Here is a 24,093-nt window from a genome sequence, read left to right as displayed (position 1 = left end):
GGTATTGGTGTGACTCACATCCTGCCACTGGTCCTCCTCCTCTCTCAGCTTGTTGTACTGGTTGTGGAGTCTCTCGTGTCGCAGTTGGCTGTGTGGCGACAGGGTGTCCACCTCCTCCTCATCACGCATGTCAATCAAACTGACGCTCCTATAAACAGCAAGCAAGGATAAGCAGTAGAGTTAAGACTCTCTTTCCTCAGTAAAAACTGACGTGAAACAATGAGGTGAAGCCCAATGCTGTCCCTGAAACACCACCTCCACCACCACCTAAATTAAAAAGAAAAAGTAGATCCAGAGAACATGTTAAAATGGCAGCGGCATTAAAATAAACGGCTAAATGAATGAAAAATATTAGGTAGAAAGAAAAAGCATACATACAGTCATGTGCAAAAGTTTGACTCCCTTATCCCTACTAATGCCCAAACACTGCATACTAGGTATGCAACTAATGATTATTTTAGTAGTCAACTAATCTGTCGATTATTTTATCGATTAGTCGATTAAATTCCCTCCTTCTCTGCTTGCTGTGGGTGTGGCTCCTGATTCTAGCTTCCACTATTGGTTCAAAGTGATGGAAACAGCCGAACTTGGGATTTAAATGGCCTTCAAATGTCTAGAACATTGTCTATTAAATGTGGAAGATGCTGATATTTACTAAGTAAATGTGAAATCAGTTGTGATTGGGCACTTTTGGAGACGCAGGCCGAGTCGAGTGTTACCTGTCTAACAATGTGTTTTTGTCCCCAGTAATTTGCGTAGTGCTACTAATGACGATTAGTCGACAATGAACATTTTTATAATCATTTTATAATTTTTATAAACAATTTTTATAATCAACATCGCAGCCCTATCTGAAACAAGGGAAATCAGACTCGCAGGAAAGCGCCGGATCCGCAGCTTTGATACATCAACCAACAGATGCCTGTGCCTGTGATTAACATCACAATGAGAGTGATGAGGAGAGAGAGTGCTATCTACCCACCCAGCGAGAACATGGCCAATTGTTCTCTCTCGGACTCCGGCTGCTGATGGTGAAGCAGCATGATCTAATTTTTCAAACAGCGGTCCTCCGTTCAGAGTGGCAGTGCCATAGATAGCTGGACTAAGTGCAGAAAATTCTATGTCATATTCAAGTTTGATTCCTATATATTTATGATGTGAAAAGGGTTGCCCAAGCTTTTGCACATGACTTTAGTTCTGTAGGGAAATTTAAATTAAACAAAAGAAGAAAAGAAGAAAAGAAAGAGTAAAAGGGTCCAGTTTCCCAACGAGCCAACAAGACCATCTAATCTATGAGTGCGCTCACTGATAATATTGATAGAATTTTCCTGTATGTTTTCTTTATATTTTAGAACTGGCCTTTACAATTTAAAGATAATGATTTGACTGCACATTTCAACTGATAAGATGATCTTAAATAAGAATTCCACCGATTTTGAGATGCAATATGGTTGAGTGACAAAAAGATTTAGTCTAAATGGATAAATGGTGCATTTACAACAGCATTAATACAGTATAAAACCAAACGTGATGAGTTTAATTGGTCGTGAAGCCACATTATATAAAGTTATTACTATGCACAGATACTATTAAATTAATAAACTGTATATCTCACCATGCTATAAATTAACTTTGTTCAAATCTAAACCACTAACCTATGCAGATAATTAAAAAAAACAACTGGTGTAATTCCCATTTAAAAACTGTGGAAACTCTAAAGGGAAACTCACCCCAAGTCAGTACACCAGCCAAAAGATGATTTTAATATTTTCATATACATTCTTAATATTTGTGCAACTGTGTGTGTTGGAGAATAGCTCAGAGGGAAATCGTGTGTTTGTGAGTGTGTGTTCTTCCATCACAACAAAATCAACCAGAAAGGCTAAACATATACAGCTCTGTAAAAAATGTAGAGAGCACTTCTGTTTCTGAATCAGTTTCTCTGATTTTGCTATTTATAGGTTTATGTTTGAGTAAAATGAACATTGTTGTTTTATTCTATAAACTACAGACAACATTTCTTCCAAATTCCAAATAAAAATATGGTCATTTAGAGCATTTATTTACAGAAAATGAGAAATGGCTGAAATAACAAAAAAGATGCAGAGCTTTCAGACCTCAAATAATGCAAAGAAAACAACAAGTTCATATTCATAAAGTTTTAAGAGTTCAGAAATAATCAATATTTGGTGGAATAACCCTGGTTTTAATCACAGTTTTTTTCATGCATCCTGGCATCATGTTCTCCTTCTCCACCAGTCTTACACACTGCTTTTGGATGACTTTATGCTGCTTTACTCCTGGTGCAAAACTTTATTCAAGCAGTTCAGCTTAGTGGTTTGATGGCTTGTGATCATCCATCTTCCTCTTGATTATATTCCAGAGATTTTTTTTTTTTTTAATTTGGCAAAATCAAAGAAACTCATCATTTTTAAGTGGTCTCTTTTTTTTCAGAGCTGTATGTCTGCAGACGTGCGAGTAAGAAACAATGCAAAGAGCAACACAATTCAAAGCCTCTGTTTAAAGAGCAAAAGTGCATGCAAAAGCTGAAACAGAGTTCTGCAGGAGAAAGAGCTGGAAAGAGGGATACAGAGAAGGATGGAGGGAGGGAGGAGAGAGGGTTAACTTACTCTGATTCATCAGAAACATTAGCAGCCTTGTGACTGAATCTAGAATATTAGAAATTGATAAAAAAAAAATGAAAAATGTTTGTGAGTTTATTATCGATTGATCAGATTAAAAACTAAATCAACACATGATGAAATAGAAGAATAGAACAGACAGAATGATGTATGTAAAATATAAAGTCTTGCTGGGAATAGAAACACTGATGTAAGTTGAATGTTTTTTTCATACTAATCAGTACTAATACAGAACAACACAAATCATACTGTCCAAGTTCATTTCAGAGTTGGTTTTGTGGATTTAATGCATAATATTGTATGTTTTAATTAGTCAACTCATTTTTTGCATTTCAGGCCTGAAGCACATTCCAAAAAATGTTGGGACAGTAAGGTCTTTTTGCCATTTTGCCATTTTTTAATGTAATGTAATAAGAACTCATACCCTCTTCTTTCACAGACATATCTTAGTAACAGAGCAGCATGTGGTTTTGCATTGTCTTATTGAAAAACACATGAACTTCCCTGGAAAAGATGTTGTTTTGCCAACTTTTTTGGAATAAGTTGCAGAGATGAAATGCAGGAATAGATGTATATTAACAATTTAAATGACTTTGAACAGACCAAACTCAACTGGGTTGTTAAAAACCTTCTAGAAAGTCCAGATATGTGCATAAATTACTTAACTAACTATTACAATAATATTAAATCTTTATTTTCTGCATGATACATAATTGATTACACATTATGCACTAGGTCAGCAGGTTCAGCACTAATGACTATCTACACTTGTGTCTGGGTTTTCCTGGGTGTCCCAATAAATACAGAAAACTTCAGAATATAAGAAAAACTGACACAAAATACACAATATGAAAAAAAACTGTATCCATGCACAAGAACCAGAAAACATAGAACAACAGTTTCCAGTTAAATGCATTTTGGTAGCTAGTTTTAATACAGCACAAAACAAGCTGAACCCATCTCTCAGAATCATCCAGCTAGAACATGCCGTACTGTATTCGTTCATCTGTCTATTATTTTCTATTTTGTAGACTGACGTCGAAGACACTAAACCCATGAAGGAACACATATGGACTGGACCTAAACCCGAATCAGCTGGTTACGGGTGAGTTTGAGATGAGAATAGTTAAAAAAATCAAATAAACACACTCCTAAACCTTGTGGAAAGCTTTTCCCGAAGAGCTGAAGCTGTTCTAGTTGTAATAAATGGGGCAACATTTATCCTACCTTACTCTACCTCTCTTTACCTCCCTCTGCCTCACGCTACCTCACTCTACCTCTTTGCTTTACCTCACTCTCCTTGTCATACCTTGCTCTGTCTCAAACTCACTCGAATCTAAATTGAGGTAGAGTACCTCACTCTGCCTCAATATCTCACTCTACTTCGCCCAACCTTGCTATACCACAATCTGCCTCATGCTACCTCACTCTACCTCCTTGCTTTACCTCACTCTTCTTGTCCTACCTTGCTCTGTCTCAATCTACTTCAATCTGCCTCACTTTGCCTCAATACCTCATTTTACCTCCTCACTTTACCTCATTCTACCTCACACTCTCCGGTATTTTTACCAACACAGAGACGATCACTTTTAATAAGAATTATTAAATTATAGCTGTGAGGGGGAAATCGAATACATATCAGTTGAGCTTCTATAAAAATAGGAGCGCATGCAAGCGAGTGTGTAAGTGAGTGTAAGTATGTGGGTATATCTAAGAGGGTTCCTCACGTTGGGGGGAGATCATCATCTTCCAGCCAAAACGGGCGCCGTGGGGTGGGGTCAGGCTTAGGGGAGGGGCTTTTGGCATTGGCCCCACCTAAAACAGCACTTCTGCCACCCATCACACCCTCAGTGCCCGCCTCCTGCCTGTCCAGCATCTGAGGGCCCTTCTCGGGGGTGTTGTGAACGTCTGCTGAAGGTGGGGTCACAGCGCTAGGGGTGCAGAGGAGTGGAGATGTGAGGAAGCGTTGATTAGGAACACTGTGTGTCTGTATATTTCCTAATGCAGAAATCTGACCCAGCAGGAACTGATACTGAAACTTTGAATCTGCATTTTGTATATTTGAATTAAACTGACTTATTAAATGACTTATTTTTTCTAATGCCACTTTTCCAACTGCTGCTAATGTAGCATCACTGTGTAGCATTACATCAGCCTATATATCCCAAAAATACAGTGACATACAGGATTAATCACAGAATATTGTTGTAATTAATAAAATTATTTTTCAGTGATTGACAGCAGTACAAATATAAAAATAATTCCATTTTGCCAATCTTACATTCATTCTTTTTTTTTAATTTAAGTATCCATTATTAAATGTGTAAGTCTTAAAAGAAAAAAAGACCAAGCATGATTAACCATGATTAATCACATAACATTGGTGCAGTACTGCCACCGCAAAATAAATAAATATATTTTTAAAATACCCAAGAATTTCCAGATTAGTAAAATAATGATTAGAAATTAAAAAATAAGTGTCATTTAAAACTCATTCAGATATAAATTTGCCAGTGCTTGATAGATCTGAATGTATTAAGTTAATAAAAGAAATGTATTTCTTTTTCAACTGAAAACTAAATTACACCATTAAATTTTCCAAATTTATAAAAAGTTTATCCAAATATACCAAATGCAGATTCAAATGCTTATTATGTATCTGAATCAGTGTCAAATTTTAGGCTCCACAGAGATGGGTTGGGGGCGGAGGGTTGACCTTTCCATGCACCGTTCAGTCACTGCGCTGGATGACAAAACTCAATTTGTGTAGATGCAATTGCTGTCATTTCTTTTTGATTGAATGAAAAATGGATTTCTGCTGATGCTCTATTGATTTAGTCCAATCCATCAACAGCTAATAAGAAATGTAGTTTAAGGTAGAGCATGGATGGGTCAATTATGCTCAATTAATGTTGAAGCAAACAGGGGGGACAGTATTAGAAAATAATGGTTGAACAGAAAACTGATGGTAACAAATGGTTAAACAGAAATGTTAAAAAACACATTTTAAAACAGGCAAAAATGAACAAACACAAACATTAACAAATTAAAACGAACGAGTGTGTGCAGTGTTCCGTTCCTCATCGTCTCATTGTATGTATTTATTGTCAAACCCTCCCACTGCACTGTCCACTGCGGGTGGTAATGTTAGCCTTCTATGATGTATTCCCCTTACTGTGAATTTGAGGAATGTTAAATGCCCACACAGTTGTGGAAATGGAATATCCAATCCATCTGTCTCCACTATCAGACCTCCAACTCCCATAAATCACAACCTGGCAACCTCACTCACAAGATAACACCTCAAAATTCATACAGGCATTGGTGTTCCCAAGCTGTTCCCTCACTTTACTTCACCCTACCTCATTCTACCTCCTCTCTCTACCTTGTCCTTCCTCACCCTGCCTTATTCTGCCTTGCTCTACCTCACAGTACCTCCACAATCTACCTAACTCTGCTTTGCCCAACCTTACTTTACCTCCTTACCCTACCTCACTCTACCTCCTCATTCTACATTACCCTACCTCGTTCTACCTCACTCTACCTCCTCATTCTACATTACCCTACCTCGTTCTACCTCACTCTACCTCCTCATTCTACATTACCCTACCTCGTTCTACCTCACTCTACCTCCTCATTCTACATTACCCTACCTCGTTCTACCTCACTCTACCTCCTCATTCTACATTACCCTACCTCGTTCTACCTCACTCAACCTCCTCATTCTACATTACCCTACCTCGTTCTACCTCACTCTACCTCCTCATTCTACATTACTCTACCTCATCCTACCTCACTCTACCTCCTCATTCTACATCACCCTACCTCGTTCTACCTCACTCTACCTCCTCATTCTACATTACTCTACCTCACCCTACCTTACTCTTCCTCATTCTGCCTTGAACTACCTCACCCTACCTTACTCTGCCTTATTCTGCCTTGAACTACCTCACCCTACCTTACTCTGCCTTATTCTGCCTTAAACTGCCTCACCCTACCTTACTCTACCTCCTCACTCTAAATTACTCTACCTCGTCTTACCTCACTCTTCCTCATTCTGCCTTGAACTACCTCACCCTACCTTACTCTGCCTTATTCTGCCTTGAACTACCTCACCCTACCTTACTCTGCCTTATTCTGCCTTAAACTGCCTCACCCTACCTTACTCTACCTCCTCACTCTAAATTACTCTACCTCGTCTTACCTCACTCTTCCTCACTCTGCCTTAAACTACCTCACCCTACCTTACTCTGCCTTATTCTGCCTTAAACTACCTCACCCTACCTTACTCTACATTACTCTACCTCGTCCTACGTTACTCTGCCTTATTCTGCCTTGCCCTACCTCACCGTATCTTCATGATCTACCTCCTTGCTCGACCTACCTCTACCTCATTCTGCCTTTTTCCTCCTCACTCTACGTTCAACCTTGTTATGAAACGTGAGCACAGTCAGTAGTGTGAAGAGCTCCCTCTGTTGCTACATGGGAATAACGCAGTTTGAGTTATTCATGATTGCTGTTACTGTTACATGTGTTTATCATGAAAATTCTTATTGCTGCAACAATAAAAATATGACTTATCTTAATGGATTCAATAAATCACTTTAAATGCAACTGTGCTGTTTTTGTACAATCTCACAGACCAAACAAACACCCAAATATTTGACACTTTCTTAGGAAACACACATCCATGCACACACCATGCCTCGGAGGGCCCAACCTTTCAGCAGTGGGTTTTTTCTCTTTCTCACTGCCCTGGTTTTGCCCACCAGCGGTGGCAGTTTTGCGTTTGGCGGCTCCAGGTTTAGGCAGAAAGACATTAAACGCCTGGACCTGACTCCCGCTCTGCTTATGGTGCAATACTGCTCTCCTTGCGAGCATGTCGTCCTTCTCCAGGTCAGGCAGCGGACCTTCGTCATCACGCTGATCATCATAATCATCACTGTGGGCTGAAGCTGAACTGAGAACAGTTGGTTCCTTGTGAGAGACGGACGGTGGGTCCGTGTTTACCGGGTCAGCTCTGGTAAAACAGCACTCAGTAGTGAGAACAGTGTAGTGTTACACACTAAACACCACAGCAGCCACCCAAACATGAAGGGACAGTTCACCAAAAACACACCGCTCTTTTTCCCTCAGTTACACATTACACAATACATGACTCTACAAGCCACTACAAGGCTAATGCAGGTAACAAGTGATGGAAGCTTACAGCATTTTCATTTACGTCAGGGGTGTCTAGTGAGATATAGGACTTCTTACATAAACATAGGCAGGTAGCTGACGCTGTCATCCAGAGCATTGTTTAAGGTAGTTAGAAGTTACTATTCAGTCACTATCTCTATCACTATCATCCAAAGCTAACCAGTTAAGCTAAGGCCAACACAGGTGATTATACAAGCTTTACAAAATGACAGAATTAACTACTGCTGTTTCTAACAAATATTAACCAAGATTTGATGATTTTACCACCAAATTCTCATTTGACCAACATTTATATACTAAAACTCAGTCCGTTTTTGATGACAAGTCAACAATCAGTGAATCGTCATTTCTTGGGGAGGAACAAGCACCTGGGTAATCAAAACTCAAATCTACCATATGAAGAACAATGGTGTTTACGTAACCCAAGTATACACCACTAATTAGTATGTTAAAATGGTATTCTGTCATTTCTCTTTGTTCTTTTCCATTTTTTAATTTTTTATTTTAGTACAAGCTTAGAATAGCAAATAGAAAATGTTCTCTGCTGCAGTGCTGTTAGCCAATCAGAGGCAATATATTTGCATGTATGAATATTCATGAGCAAGAGCCCAAATCCTGTCCTTCTTCAGAGACCATTAATTCAGTGATCTAAAGCAGGGCTAAACAGAAACACTGGAGCACTTTTTTGTCACAAAAAAAATGGCTCACATGACATTCACTCATACTAGAGACACAACTAGACATTTTAAATGAATAAAACGAGGATGAAATGAGACCTTGAGAAGATTTTCTATTGAAAGGAAAACATAGTTTACGACTATTTTCAATACCTATATGGAAAACAACCCAGTATGTATATAGTATAGTATATAGTATAGTATATAGTATGCATTGCTAACTGACTCATATTTGCTTCTATTACTTGTTAGTAACATTAGCTTTGTTAGCTTTATTATCTTGTAGCTCAAGCACAAAGCTAAGGAATCAAACAGACGACACCAAATGTGTCTGATGTGTCTAATCAGCTTCCATTGCTTCATTTGCACTATTAATCCCCCACAGCTTCAGTTAGTACATAAAGGTGCACTGCAACTCGATTAGATAACAGTCACAAACAACAAGCACACGCAAGCCTGAGGCCACCGTGGAGCATCAGTACCCCACCTCTGTCCGATCTTGAAGCGCTTAGTCTTTATGTTTCTCTCCAGCATCAGAGGATCTTTAACTACTGCAGATCTGCTTAGAGGTGATCCTTCTTTCTGCCCAACAGGAGCCACCTTTTTCCTTGTGCCTGGCAGGGGCAGAAACTGGTTGTAGGACGTCCCGCTCATTCCCTTCTGAAACAGCCCTGTCCGCCGGGCCATCATGTCATCCTTTTCCACGTCTGGCTGCCTATCCTTCTCATTCTCCTCCTCCTCCTCTTCCTCCTCCTCCTCTTTGTCTTCTTTTTCCTCATATTCCTTCTCAACCTTCACTTTCTCAGTCAGCCTCAGCTCCAGAGCTGAGTCCCTCTCTGCTGAGGAGCGTTTTACATCAGAGACCAGAGCTAGTGGAGATTCAGAAGCTGAGGCTGGAGCTGTGTTAGGAGCATGTTCACTGAACGAGGGATGGAGGTAAATGAAGAGAAAATGGAAAAAGAAGAAATAAATACAGGGCAAGAAGAAGAAACACTGAAATAAACGATGCAGACCGAAGGAAAACAGGATGCAGTTCAGCATTCACACATACAGATACCACATACGCACAGTTTGAGCCTGTTCCTGGGTGATCCAACCAGAATGATTGACATAATGCATAGCCAATCACAGCTGGCATTTTTTATAGCGATTCTGTGAGCGCTTGTGATTGAATATAACTTTTATTGCTGGAGGCGGGGACTGGATTTTATTGCTCGGAATGGATGAAATCACAGATTTTGAGTCACAGTTCAGCTGGTGCATTTGTTATTAATATAATATAATATAATATATATATATAATGTATTAATATAAAAAATAATATGCTTACATATAATTCCTATATTTGTTTTACATTTTTCATTCATTTACATTCAATGTCTTTATAGTTTTATGACTTAAAGTGATATTCGTCACATAAAAGGTGTAATTTCGCTAGAAAGCTTGCAATACAGTTGGTCACTCCGAGTGCTATTAGCTATATCAGCTAATAAAGAAAATAACAGAAAAATGAGCCAATCAGGAAAAGCCACCAGACTGATATTTAACCCATAAATAATGTTTTATGGTCTCGCCCAACTTGAATCGCGACTGCCCATTGCAGAGCCATGTAGGGAACCTCACACTGCTGCTAACCAATCAGAGGCAAGACTTCTTCATGTCATAAATATTCATGAGTAGGAGCCGAAATCCTGTCAATACCTGCACCTGATCAGATCAGATTACCCAGGAAACACACAGAGGCTGTTTACACTTCATATCAACATGCCAAGATTCAGATTCCACTTAATCTCATAAAGCGCCAAGTATAAACACACACGGGCACACACACAGGTGTCATAGTGATCGGATTACAGTAATCAGATCACTCAACTACTAATCTCTGAGGTAATCAGAGACTTTAACTTGGGTTTGATGTCTGAAATGTCTGTGGACATATTTTACCTGGACTTCATTTACACTTTTATTATTAAATGCATCTCAAATCAACGCTATAATTTCAGACTTTACCTCCACATATCTGTTTCATGTCTCACCTGTTACTACTAGTGTATTTTAGTTTTTTAAATTTTTATAATGACTTTAGACAATTAATGACATGGATAACTGTGGTAAACTGAGATGATAGTGGTAAAATGGTGTAATAGTATTACTATGCTAGTATAGAAGCAAGAAAAAGCATTTTTTATAGTGGTGCTTTAAAATGACAATATTAACGTTTATCGCAATAATTTATGGGACAATATATCGTCCTGAAAATTATCGTGTTATCGTGACAGGCCTATATACAACATATGTTGCAGGCATTGCTTTTAAAAGAGGTGTAAGACTATGCATACAGTCGGTTACTAGAAATAAAACACAGACAACATAATGTGCTGATATTATATATGGAAACAAACAAGTAAAACTTCCTTTAATCTGGTTTTACTGAAGAAGAAAAAGTGTAAATGGAATCTAGCTAATGTATTTCCACATAGAATTCAGACATAAACCAAGTTGTATGCAACATAATTAACCTCAAAAATGCTCTCTCACTTTCTCACACTCGCAATGCCGCAAAGTCGCGTTCAATCAGCTGCCAGTCCACTGCATAATACATCAGTACGCTATAAAGCCAGGCTATAAAACCAAGTTATGCCAAGAGTCTTTCAAAACCCTTAAAGGTACACTAAGTGACACTGTCGTTTATCCGTCACTTTTGTTTTGGTGTTCTGCTCACATGGACACTTCTAGCCAGAAGCCACTGGTCACCATCATTATCACCCACTCTGTTCACTGTCCACTGTGTGTGGTAATGCCCAACATTGCATTAATACACTCCTGCAACCAGTGGCCCTCCCTTTTCTGAACACACACTGGATGCTTTTGGGCACACTATCAACTTCCCACATCTACTTTATTACAGTACGTGTCCACTAGCATTTAAGCCTCAATGCATCCTATTCATTTCAATAAACAAACATTTCCAGCAAATCTCTGGAAAAAAATTAAAAGACCACTTCAATTTCTGAATCAGTTTCTCTGATTTTACTATGATCTCAAATACTGCAAATAAAACAAGTTCATATTCATAAAGTTTTAAGAGTTCAGAAATCAATATTTGGTGGAATAATCCTGGTGGTTTTTAATCACAGTTTTTTTTTCATGTATCTTGGCATCATGTTCTCCTCCACCAGTCTTACACACTGCTTTTGGATAACTTTATGCTTGTGCGTTACTCCTGGTGCAAAAATTCAAGCAGTTCAGTTTGGTGGTTTGATGGCTTGTGATCATCCATCTTCCTCTTGATTATATTCCAGAGCTTGTCTCTTATTTTTTCGGTATATGAGCTGTATATATAAGTCTTTGTTCCTGGTAACTTTTTTCGGTACCACTTTAAAATAAGACTAAGACTAAAGGGTTTATAAATGGTTTACAATAAGTTTATTAATGGTTACTAATTAGGTAGTAAATGCCTTAAAAATCATTAATAATCAGTTATAACACATAATTAGAAAAGGCAACAATATAGATGGCTGTGGGTTCACTATTTGGCAAACAACAGGTCATTGTTGCCCTTTCTACGTATGTGTTATAACTGATTATTAATGATTTTTAAGGCATTTACAACCTAATTAGTAGCCATTAATAAACTAATTGTAAACCATTTATAAACTCTTTATAAAGGTAGTCTTATTTTAAAGTGGTATCCTTTTTTCTTCCTTCGTTTTTACTGTTAATGTGTAAGTAATTGTATAAATAAATACACATTACTGTTAATGTGTAAATAAATGTGTAAGTTTAATTTCACAAGGAGTGTTCTTAGTGTACCTTTAAATATATCAGATGGAGCAGATGCAGCCAGTCACCGCAGCGCTGTAGCAACGACTACCTACCTACATCAGCATCAGCAATTAGTTCAGGCTGTCCTGTCTGTGTGTGTGTGTGTGTGTGTGTGTGTGTGTCTGTGTGTCTGTTAGTGAGAAAGTCCGCCAAATCATTCGCTCACTGAGCCACAAATTACGGCTAGCGTTGGAAGGAAGAGGGAAGCCAGGCCATTCAGCAAGCAATGTGTGTGTGAGTGTGTGTGTGTGCTGTGCCTTTCTGTGTTTGAATGTATCCTTTGTGTGTTTTTGTACAGCGTGTTTTTAAGCACACTGTATATGTGTCTGAAAGCGAAGTGTGTGTGTGTGTGTGTGTGTGTACGGATATCCATATGAGTGAGTGTGTATGCATCAGTGTGCATCAGTGTGTGCGTCCTACTCTCTCTATCTCCCTACCTGCCCACCACTCTCACCGCCGTTAGCCCTGGGCTCACCCCTAAGGTGGGCATGGCAACAGTTGCCGTGGAGAGGAGGCGTCGAAGAGTCTCTGACTCCTCCCCCTCTCCCTCTCTCCGCCCTTCCTCCTCCTCCTCCTCCTCCTCTCTCCACGACACACACTCCAGCTCAGTCACCCCCCCGAACGTCACAAAACGCCGCCGGTCCCTAGGAGAGCGCCCTCGGCCGGCGGCCAGGTCGCCCCTGGCAACCCTCGCAGGGGGGGCGGCGAGGATGGAGCCTTTCTCAAGGCAGGCCTGGCACAGCGGGGCGGGGGGCGGGTCACTGAACACACACACACACACACACACACAAACACCACATGCATACAGACGCATCATACACACAGGAGGTAACACACCATATACAGGACCAAGCATAACATTATGACCACCTCCTTGTTTCTACACCCATCATTCATATAGGACACTTTGTAGCTCTATAATTACAGGAGGTGTGTATAAGTGAATGGATCAAATACAGCAGTGCTGCTGTAGTTCTTAAACACTGTGTTCCCTCACTGTCCTTCACTCTATTTCACAATGTAAAGTCAGAGACTATGTTGCTTCATAGTTTTGCAGTCGGTGGGATACTCTCAGTCCAGAGGTGACCCTGAGATGATTAACAACTTTAATAAATATTTAATAAATGGTTAATAATTTATGCAGAGGACTACATTTTTTTAAATTATAGAACTACAAAGGATTCTATTTGCTATATATGGATAATGGGTGTAGAAACTAGGACCTAAGTGTTATGCTTTATCAGTGTAGGCTCAAATACAAATATAAAAGTGTATGGAGACATAAGAAACTAGACAAAAGCAGAGAGCATAATAGATTATCGTACTGAATGATCTGTCTGTCTGTATGTAGGGCTGCAACTAATGATTATTTTGGGAGTCGACTAATCTCATGATAATTTTGTTTGATTAGTTGATTAGTCAACGATTATGTCTGCCATGTCCTCCATCTCTAAAAACAGATAGAAACAGATGAACATGAGATTTAAATGGCATTTTATTGTCTGGATCTTGTTTAAAACTAGGAAAGTCAACAACGAAATTTGTCGTTGACAAATTTAAATATTCGACACTGTTGATTATATCAACTAATCGTTGCAGCCCTATCTCTCTGTCTGTTAGTCATCTTTTAGGTCATACTGTCACACAGTAAAGTTGTTATCAGCCTGTTGCTCAGTGTTGCAAAGGGATAAGGGAAAAGGTGAAAAGACAAAAAGTAACACCATCCAAAAGTCTTGCTATCTCAAGAGATCTGAGCTCTCAAATAACTTTTATTTGTTCACAATATATGCTCAGAGGGTGCACTCGTGTCTATGTTACCTTCTGGCCCTATTTTTAATTAGGCTACTTCCGCTACACACTTTACCATCCAGCTACTGCTACTACAGGCTACGTTTACTTGGACTCTTACTGCTGGCTGTTTATTTCAACTGTTTTTTTTGTTTTTTTTTGTAGTTTTGCCGTTTTTAATCCACACTTATTTAATCTCACATTTATGTGATGATAGATCTACCTGAGGCTAAAGCCTTCCACACTCCGCTACACAACCGCTACACAACTGCTACACAACACAAGTGCAAATGGCCAAAACTAATTTACACAACATTAAAAGCGCTAGTGCTAACAATGCTAGAGGGTGCTGGCAGTCAGCCTGTAACCAAGCTGACTTCACGCCAGGCTCATTTGAGCGAGCCTCTATTCACGAAAAACTGGACTAGAGAGATTTAACCAACCCATCACAGACCAGCTTAAACCATCCAAAACAACCTTAAAAAATCTCTTAAAGTCCATTACTCGATTGGTTTCGATTGGTCAGAGCTGTTCTGGCAAAATAATGAGGTGCCTACACAATATTAGGTAGATGTTGTTAATGTTTTGATAGGATGCCACCTGTGCAACAAGTCCAGTTGGGCAAAGCATCAGATGCAGTGATGTAAAGCACGCTGCCACTGGACCTTCTTTCTGGCGTGACCAATCATGCTTCTCCATTTGGCAATCCAAAGGACGAGTTTGGGTTTGGCAGTTGCCAGAAAAACAGTACTTGTTTGACTGCACGGTGGAGGGGGATTATGTTTGGGGTTGCCATTTTTTTAGGAGTTAAGCTTTGACCCTTTTTTAATGCTTCATCATACCAAGATATTTTGGACAACTTTATTCTCCCATCTTATCAGAAACAGTTTGGGGACAACCCCTTCCAGTTTTAACATAACTAAACACCAGTGCACACAAATCAAGGTCCATAAAGACATGCATGGATGAGCAAGTCAGGTGTGGAAGAACTACTCCTCAGTCAAACGTTCCAAAAAACACACTCTTAAACCTTGTGGAAAGCCTTCCCATAACAGCTGAAGTTGTAATAGCTAAAAAAGCCAATGGAGGATGTAAATCAAGTTTCCCTGTCCTCTCAATTGTACAGTAACCCTTTGCGATTTCAGGATCATCAACAGTGTCAGTCAGAGGTCAATGTCAGTAAGGTCAGTGGTCAGTTCAATCTACAAAGTAAAAGGTCAGTGTCTGTGGTCAAGCACCTGCTGTCTGTGCTCATCTTGAGCCTCTGCCACTTCTCTAGGTCTGACTGGGTGATGGCCGTCTGAACCAGGGTCAGTCGCGGGTCCTGCTGTGGAAGTGCGACAGTTTGGCCACGCCTCCTGGCCAGGTCATCTTTCTGTACATTAGGCACCACCCCCTTCTCTTTTTCTTCAGTCTCCCTTTCAACACTACACTCCTTCACATCCTCTCTCTGCCTCACTGTTTCAGGGGTCAGGGAGGCGTTGTCCTTGCGAGTTATGATTGACACCTCAGTAGAGGAGGAGGAAGAGGAGGAGGCCTCGCTAAAGAAGGAGAAGGACCAGTATGTATTATATATTTGGTATTAACTAAATCAAAAAGACTGAATGTTTTGACAACTTTGAGACCTTCGATAATGTAAGCAACTTTGGTAGAAAAGACTTCTACCAAAGAATTCTAGTGATTATATTAGGTTAAAAGATTAAAGATGTCATTAACGGACAATTTTAGCCAGACACAGCAGGTCACGATCATTTACACCCACTGCGCTGTCTGCTGTGGGTGGTAATGCAGTTCGAGATGTATTACCAGTGTTAACACGCATGACACTGTGGATCGAGGAACGTCACCTAGCCATGAGCACTATGGCCTGTGTTTGACCTCACTCACAATATAACACCTCACTTAAGCCCTATCAGGACGGGATTAGTTTCTTAAAGGGGTTCTGGGGTCATTTTCTTATTTTTTATAGGGGGTCCTCTGTGATTTTATTCCTGTCCGGAACGACCATGTACGTGTTTTTCTCAGACATCCTCTGAGAAAATTACAGGCTGAACTGAACTCTGTGGTCCTCCAGTAATTTTAGTCTTGTCAAGAATCACATGTTTTGTTTATGAGTTTCGTCTCCTCACCTTTAATACATTAGCTATTTGTCCACTGCCGCGCACCGTAATTACACTTTGGGCGTGCGTTTCCATGGAGATCCACGTAAACTCAACAGCGAGTGGAAATGGAGGAGCTACTGAACGCGATTGTCACGTAACCGAGAAAGCCAAAAAACTCACTGGTCCTCCTGTTTTTTTCAATTGCATTCCGGATGCAAGAGTTTTATTACTGAGGAGAAGTGTTAGATATTTTTCACAGACGACCCTCTGAGAAACTAATCCCATCCAGATTGGGCTTTACCCTATACTTATACTTATCCATACTTATACTTATCCCCAAGCAAAGCAGTCCCCATAGGCAACTTCACAATCAATTTTATATATTTGATAGTAAATGCTTTTGGAATTTAATATCAGTGTATATAGTATGATATTTCTAAGCACAGTTGTTGCTTGCACAGTAAATCAAACTGTTTAAACTGATTAAAAATATACAAATCTTGAACTCGTCAAGTGCGTAATGGTTTGGATGCGAGAGCGCACCTGTTTTCAGTGTGCAGAGAAAGCCTCTGCCACTTCTCGAGGTCAGACTGAGTGATGGCCTTTTGAACCAGAGACTGGCGGGGGTCTCTCTGTGGGCCGGACCGGCTCCGAGCTCTCCTCCTGGCCAGGTCATCCGTAAAGCGGTCCGGCACCACCGCCCTCCCCCTTCCCTCCTCATCACCCTCCTCCTCCTCCTCCTCAGCCCTCTTTCTCCCGTGAGGAGTGAGAAACGGGTTCTCCTTACGGGTTATAATCAATGCTTCTTCAGAGGAGGCGGAGTCAGCCTCGCTGTATCACAGCAATGGCACCAATAATGCAAAAAAAAAGTATAATAAAAAATAGACAACAGCACACACACCCACACACACAGACACAAACACACAGACCAGCACCAAAGAAGACATGATGTTGCATACAGAGAGAAAAGAAGGAAAAAAGGAATGATGAGTGAATGAATTGATGAATATATAAATTATATATATAAAAAATATATATATTTTAATTAAATAATTATTTACACTGTAGTATTTAATTAAAAGTTATTTAAGATTCAGCCAATACTGTTTCATGTATTGATCTTTAGAATTGTAGACAACTTTGTTAAATAAGACCAAAACTCCACAACAGTGCTAAAACACTACGTTGGCATTCTATCATTATCTTACCTTTCTTATTTTTCTTCTTATTATAGTGATTTAACTTTGTTCAAACTTTGTTTTGCGGTTATAAATATTTAACAACAAAACAAAAAATTCTGATTAAATGTATTAATTTACAGGTGCTTTTAAAAAATAAGAGAATATAATTAAAAAGTTACTTTATTTCAGAGACAGGTCATCTGCTGTTATATCAAGTCCAAAGTCAGCGCAGTGTTTTCCCAGCATTTCATGTTTCCCTCTTTTACGCAGATTTCATTTTCCAGCAGGACTTCCCTCATTGCCAAATTGTCTTATATAATATTTTCTGAGACAATGATTTTTAGTTTTTTCATTGGTTTTAAGCCATACAACTTTAACATTAAAATAAATAAACACTTAAAATAGATCCCTTTGTGTGTACTACATCTATACAGCTCTGGAAAAAATAAGAGACCACTTCAGTTTCTGGATTTGTTTCTCTGATTTTGCTGTTTATAGGTATATATTTGCGTAAAATGAACATTGTTGTTTTATTCTATAAACTACAGACAACATTTCTCCCAAATTCCAAATAAAAATATTGTCATTTAGAGCATTTATTTACAGAAATTTTTTTCATGCATCTTGGAATCATGTTCTCCTCCACCAGTCTTACACACTGCTTTTGGATAACTTTATGCTGCTTTACTCCTGGTGCAAAAATTCAAGCAGTTCAGTTTGGTGGTTTGATGGTTTGTGATCATCCATCTTCCTCTTGATTATATTCCAGAGGTTTTTAATTTGGCAAAATCAAAGAAACTCATCATTTTTAAGTGCTCTAATTTTTTTTGCCAGAGCTGTATAATATATACGTTTCACACTTTGAACTGATTTAGTGAAATAAAGTAACTTTTTAATGATATTCTATTTTTTTGGTTCTTCTCAAGCTTTCTTTATTCAGGGGGGGTTAAAATTTTGTTGAAATTTATTTATCTTTTGATTTGATCTTCTTTTATCTTCTTTCTACGACAAAAAATGATCACATGTATTATGTATAGGTTTTATAAGTATTTTATGTTTTATCAAAGGTGCCAACAATTCTGGAACCACTGTAAAATCTGCCAGCTCCTACCAAGCCTCGCTAATAATGGTTAGTTTTTTGGAAATTAAGTTACGTAACTATTATTATTATTTTTATTTAATTTATTTTTCATTTAGTTTTTATTAGTAGGCCACACCACCTTCACTCTGCACACTGTGAACACACCTCCTTTTCTCCTGCTCCATTTTCTCCATCCTCTCCAGCACAGCATGCTGGGATGCCAGTCGTATCCCTTCCCACCGCTCCTGATCCTTCTTGCTACACCCCACCGGCAGGAAGTGACGCGTCACACCGGGACGCGGCTGGTTCATGCGTGCTCTTCGAGATGCCAGATCGTCCTTCTGGACGTCCGGGACTCTCCTGTCTTCGTCTTCATCGTCATCATCCTCGTTGGCGTCCCAGTCGTGCGGGTGGTCCGCTCGCATGAATTCGTTGTCGCGTCGAAGAATGATGTCCGGTGATGGAGACCTGAGCTGATCAGGCTCTGCAGCAATAACTTTAGCACTGGAAGGGGAAGTTTGCCATGAAAGCAATAGTATGAATATACATCCTACATCCGTCAGGCAGGGAAACGTGCGTCAGGCAAGTGCGTGCAATCCACAACTCACAGCCAGTGCACTTTCCAGGCAGGGTTCATTTGGGGGCGGTGATGCACCAAACCGAAAAACAAACGCCACCACAAATCACACTTACTGCAACTACAGCCGTAAGCAAAAATGATGCGATAGCTACTACAACAGCACAGCGTACGAAGTCTTATAAAACGTCTCTTTTACGTAATCGTAATCTTTTAAGCATTCAAAGTATGTAGAATTATCAAAAATCCGAATGTATATACACACACCCTGGATTGGTTACAGCTGTAGTATGATTAGATGATTAGACACAAGAGGGTGTAAAAGTGCTGCTTCCTCCGCTTAGAGGCCTCTTTAATGTAGTGTACCTCCTGGTGAAAGACTGTTGACTGTTGCTAGATATGACTCATATATAAGAAATCCTTCAGTCTTTAGTAATGAATCCAGGACCTGTTTGGGATCCATCAGCAGTCAGATTCGAGTACGAAGGCCTTGTGGTGAGAGCTTAAATATTGCCTTTGAACAAACTGCTCCCAACTGCTGGTGGGATGATTTAAGGAGCTGTCGGAGACGTTTGTTGCTCCACATTAAAGGCAGGTATGAAGCTCTCACAACGAGGGCTCAACAGTATACAACAGTAAGTCCTGACCAATCCTGCATTCATCACTATGGCTACGTTCACATTACAAGCTACGTTGCTCAAATCCGATTTTTTGCTCAGATCTTGACGGTTCACATTCACACATGTAAGTAACCTGTATTTGTTTGTAAAGTGAACGAATCTGCCCCTGAAACGCCTCACATGCGCACCTCTTAAAACAAGAGACGAGACGACTCGTAGCTTTATAAAGGGAAATGGATGCGTTTGTCAGCAGCTCATCTGTGGAGCATCTTTTGCGCGAATGGTCTGAAGTTCATGTTCAGCTCCAGGAGGTGAAAAAAAGGACAGGTGGTTTGCTTTTGCTGTTTTTTTTGCAGCTAGAGCTTCACAGCTGCACCAAGAGATACAGTGTGGGTACGAGAGAGAAGCACGTAGCGCTAATGCTAATGCTAATGCGTAAAAGCAAAAAGACGCATGAATTCCAATTTGACCATTTACATTCATGCCGCATGTCCATGAATATGGACAATATAATCGGATACGTATACATATTCCATATGTATACCACATATGGAAGTGGCTTAGATCTGATTTAAAAAAAATTTGAATTTGGCACGTTCCCACAGCCGTGAAAAAAATTAAGATCTGAACCACATTGAGCAAAAAATCAGATTTTACTCATTTCAGCCTGGTAATGTGAACAGAGTCTGTTAAGTCTCTCACCAGGAGGTACACTACGCCAAAGTAGTCTCTAGGAGCCTTTCTATCTGTTCTTTTGTGGCGAGATCCACAGCTGTCAGACCACAGACCACTAATCAGACAATTGTGTATTATTTTTTTGTTAATATGTGTATATAAATATAGATTTTTGGTAACACTGTACATACTTAAACTGGTAAGAGGGACACGTGTTGTCTCTCATGGTAAGACGTTTTTATAGCGGGATAATGCTCGCCCACACACAGCAAGGCTTTCCCAGGAATGTCTCAGTGTCCCAGAATACAACACTTCCTTAGTCTGCTTGGTCACCAGAGTTAATCATGTCAATCATGCACTTTGGGACTAGCTGGGCGAGAGCTTTAGCCTCTTATTAGTGATCTACAGGATCTACAGGACCAGCTTCAACATGTGTGTGCAAATGGGCTACAGGATTTTATACTCAACCTGTATACCTGAACACCACACCTGTACAGACCCAGAAACTACTGCATGTTCTTTTAGCCAGAGTAGTGAACAACACACATGCAATAAACACATTTCAGTTAATTTAGATGAACAAGATGCACACACACACACACACACACACACACACACTCTCATGCACTCTTATTAGTGTGTGAACTCCCAGCGTACGCGCACACACACACACACACACACAACGGCTGTTACAACGTCCCTCTGACCTGTTGTTATATCGCACAGAGGCGGGCAACACTTTAATTCCCGCCTTTTCTAGCTTTCTTATCTTCTTTAGCTCCTCCCCAAGCTCAGGCTCCACCCCTTTGGCCACTGCCCAGGTAACAGTTCTCTGGGAGTTTGTGCTGCTCCCTTCCTCTTTCAGTGCACCAACACACTCCTCTCTGATACACACACACACACACATACGCAAACAGCACAAGAGGACAAACCCGATGATGTGCATGTACAGTAAATATATATATATATATTTGTATATATGTGCTGATGTACTGAACGCTTGGACAATTCACGCAAAAATAATGCGCACCCGCCACAAAATTGTAATAATCACACTTCTCATCTCGCTGACTTCCTTCTTTCTTCTCCTGGAAAAGAAAAGAAAGATCTTTTGAAAGGCTTTGTTGTTCATACAGTACCTGAGTGGTTTCTCTCCACTAACAGGGGAGGTGGCGTTGCTCGTGCTCCTCCACTCCTCCTCTCGCTCACTCCTCCTCTTCCTCAGCGGAGCAGGAATGTAGTTGGTTTGGTTGCTTCTGTTGGGAAGATACTGGTTAAAGGGCACCACGGCACGCGGCTCTTTATAGGACACCCGGCGGGCAGACATGTCATCTTTGCGCACATCTGGCAACCTCCGGGATCCACCGTCACCTTCTGAGTCTGAAAAGAGGTAAAGAGGGAAAGGAAAGGAGGAAGATTCTGTGTTATTTTTATATACAATTTCAAACACTTATGTAGCATTTAGCTGCAAACATCTAGGATCTGGAGGTTAGTTATGATGCTAAGAGCCGGCTCACCTCTGTCTATAGAGTTAGAGATGCTATGCTAACAGGCAAAGCAGCCAGGCTGAGCATGCTTAGGGCCATAGACTGTGTATAGCTGGACAGAGCATCATCTCTCAAAAGTGAAGCCACCACAGGTCAGGTGCCCGCTCCGCTCTGCAGCCTGTGACCTCGAGGAATGCCTCAGGGGCGGGGTTATTTAAATGAGTGGGCCGTCTCTCCACAGTCTTTCTCCCTCTTCTGGTCTCTACTGCGCTCTACAGACTCAGGTATCAGGATCGCCAACATGGCGGAAGATTTTGGCTTCATTTTCATTGAATGAATGGGAACGGCAACACAGCGTCCATCATTTTTTACAGTCTCTGCTTAGGGCGGTTTAGCTACAGTGCTAACAGCAGGTCCTAGCAGGTTTAGAGTTACAAGTCGAGATACTAACTGTTGGTTTCAGTAGGTTTAGATCCACAATGCTAACAGACACAGCAGCGACAAGGCCTTGACAGGGCTAAAGCCATGCTAACAATGCAATTGCTAGATAGACGCAATGCTAGCCAGTCAGCTTTGGCAGGTTTAAAGCTACAATGCTAACACACTGCAGCCAGATCAGCTAGGTTAAGGCTCTTTAGCCACTCATAGCTTCAACCATGTTGCTTACAAACAAAGCAATCAACACATTGCTTTAAAATAAATTAAAAACAAATATGACCTCTGTATGCACCTATAGCCTACCAGATGCTAATACACTTTTCTTTGCAAAACATATAGCTCTAATGTTGGACCAGCTCATGTTCACACAGTGTTATTTTACATGCAGGCAGCAGGGGGACTCCTGCTTAACTTGAAAACAATAACACTACTCACACACACATTACCCATACACACACACACACACGTCAAAAAAGCACATGCATAAATATTTGAGGCTGGTGCAATCAGGTGAGACTCTGCCCTCTGACCTCCATTCACAATGCCTGATACGACTGATTAACTGCAGCTCATGTGTGGGTCTGAACTGTGTGCTGAGTCTGGGATGGAGGCCTATTGTGTAGTATGTATATTAGACTATAATAACTGATGTACAGAACAAACTTATTTTATACCTTTACTTTTTTTATTTAAAAATTGGAAATTATCTCAAATAAACAAATAATGTAAAATATCCACTAGTTGGCAACGTGGATGAATGCCAAATAATCTCTCCCTTTAATTTTTCTTGTTCTTTTTCTCTCTTACACTATTTCGTACTCTCTTATACTGCTTATACTCTCTCTCCTGTTTTCTTATTCTTTATCTATCTGTCTTTCATTCTCTCTTTCTGTCTCTTTCTTGTTCTCTCTTACACTCTTTTTTAATTCTCTCTCCTATTCTATTGCCCTCTTGTATTCTCTTTTCTCAGTGTTTGTTTTCTCTTGCTCTCTTTTTTTCTTTTGTTCTGTATTTTTATCTTGCACTGTTTCATTCTATCCCTTGTTCTTTTGCTCTTCCTCTCTTTCTATCTCGCTCATTCTCTCTCTTACTGTAATTTTCTCTTCATGTCTCTCTCTCTCTCTGTCTTACTTTCGATCTTTCTCTCTCGTTATTTTTCTCCCACATTCATTTTGTTTTTGTGCCTTGCATTGTTTTACCCTGTTCTCTTTATCTCTCTCTCTCTCTCTCTCTCTCTCTCTCCCTCTCTCTCTCTTCGGATGTACTGATCAGTCACAGTGTTCTCGTTCTCGTGTGAATCTGAAACTCTGTGATATTGATTCCTCATTCAGACAGCTGTGTGTGTTGGATCACTGTACATGGGTGTGTGTTCATGGTAGCGTGTGTCTGTGTCCAGCTGTTCCAACCCAAGATCTGCTGACTAGACAGGCCATTTCGATATGAAGTCTGGCTTTAGCGTGTGTGTGTGTGTGTCTTTGTGTATGTGTAAGCGTATATGACAGACACAGAAAGAGAAAGGTTATAATTCGATTAAAACCACACTGACAAGCCATGTAATGGGACAGGAACTAGCAATGTCCCATGAAACACTGCAGTGACCTGTGGGATATGAGTGTGGTGTCTCCTGCACTGAATATGAATCGAATGGATCATTCTAACCAGATACCACCGGTCACAATCATAACCACCGTGTCCACTGTGGTAAAAATTTATGTCCCGTTCATTTGGCCTCCACTATCGTCAGGTCTCAACTCCAACCCCCATATTTCACACTGCCTTGCCATGAGCACCTTTACCA

The 24,093-nt window shown here is 40.1% G+C and overlaps 1 protein-coding gene across 8 annotated transcripts in view; it reads right to left on the bottom strand.

Moving 5' to 3' along the window:
- limch1a (LIM and calponin homology domains 1a) overlaps window positions 1-24,093 on the bottom strand; it is a 70,897-nt gene that overhangs the window by 22,086 nt on the left and 24,718 nt on the right. For 5 of the 8 annotated variants that reach the window (XM_049472200.1, XM_022681650.2, XM_049472201.1 and 2 more), the window contains exons 8-15: window positions 21,510-21,750; window positions 21,078-21,254; window positions 18,664-19,002; window positions 9,009-9,440; window positions 7,363-7,662; window positions 4,370-4,573; window positions 2,631-2,669; window positions 19-148 (exon numbers count right to left, since the gene is read on the bottom strand). In XM_049472200.1, the coding sequence (XP_049328157.1) occupies window positions 19-148; window positions 2,631-2,669; window positions 4,370-4,573; window positions 7,363-7,662; window positions 9,009-9,440; window positions 18,664-19,002; window positions 21,078-21,254; window positions 21,510-21,750 (1,862 nt within the window). The remainder of the gene's footprint in view (window positions 1-18; window positions 149-2,630; window positions 2,670-4,369; window positions 4,574-7,362; window positions 7,663-9,008; window positions 9,441-18,663; window positions 19,003-21,077; window positions 21,255-21,509; window positions 21,751-24,093) is intronic. The other 3 variants (XM_049472198.1, XM_049472203.1, XM_049472204.1) reach the window with 3 other exon arrangements.

This window comes from Astyanax mexicanus, chromosome 25 (genome assembly GCF_023375975.1).
Source record: "Astyanax mexicanus isolate ESR-SI-001 chromosome 25, AstMex3_surface, whole genome shotgun sequence".
In the NCBI taxonomy this organism is placed as follows: Eukaryota; Metazoa; Chordata; class Actinopteri; order Characiformes; family Acestrorhamphidae; genus Astyanax; species Astyanax mexicanus.
Note: the sequence above shows the minus strand (reverse complement) of the source record. Positions and strands in the feature narration are given on the sequence as shown.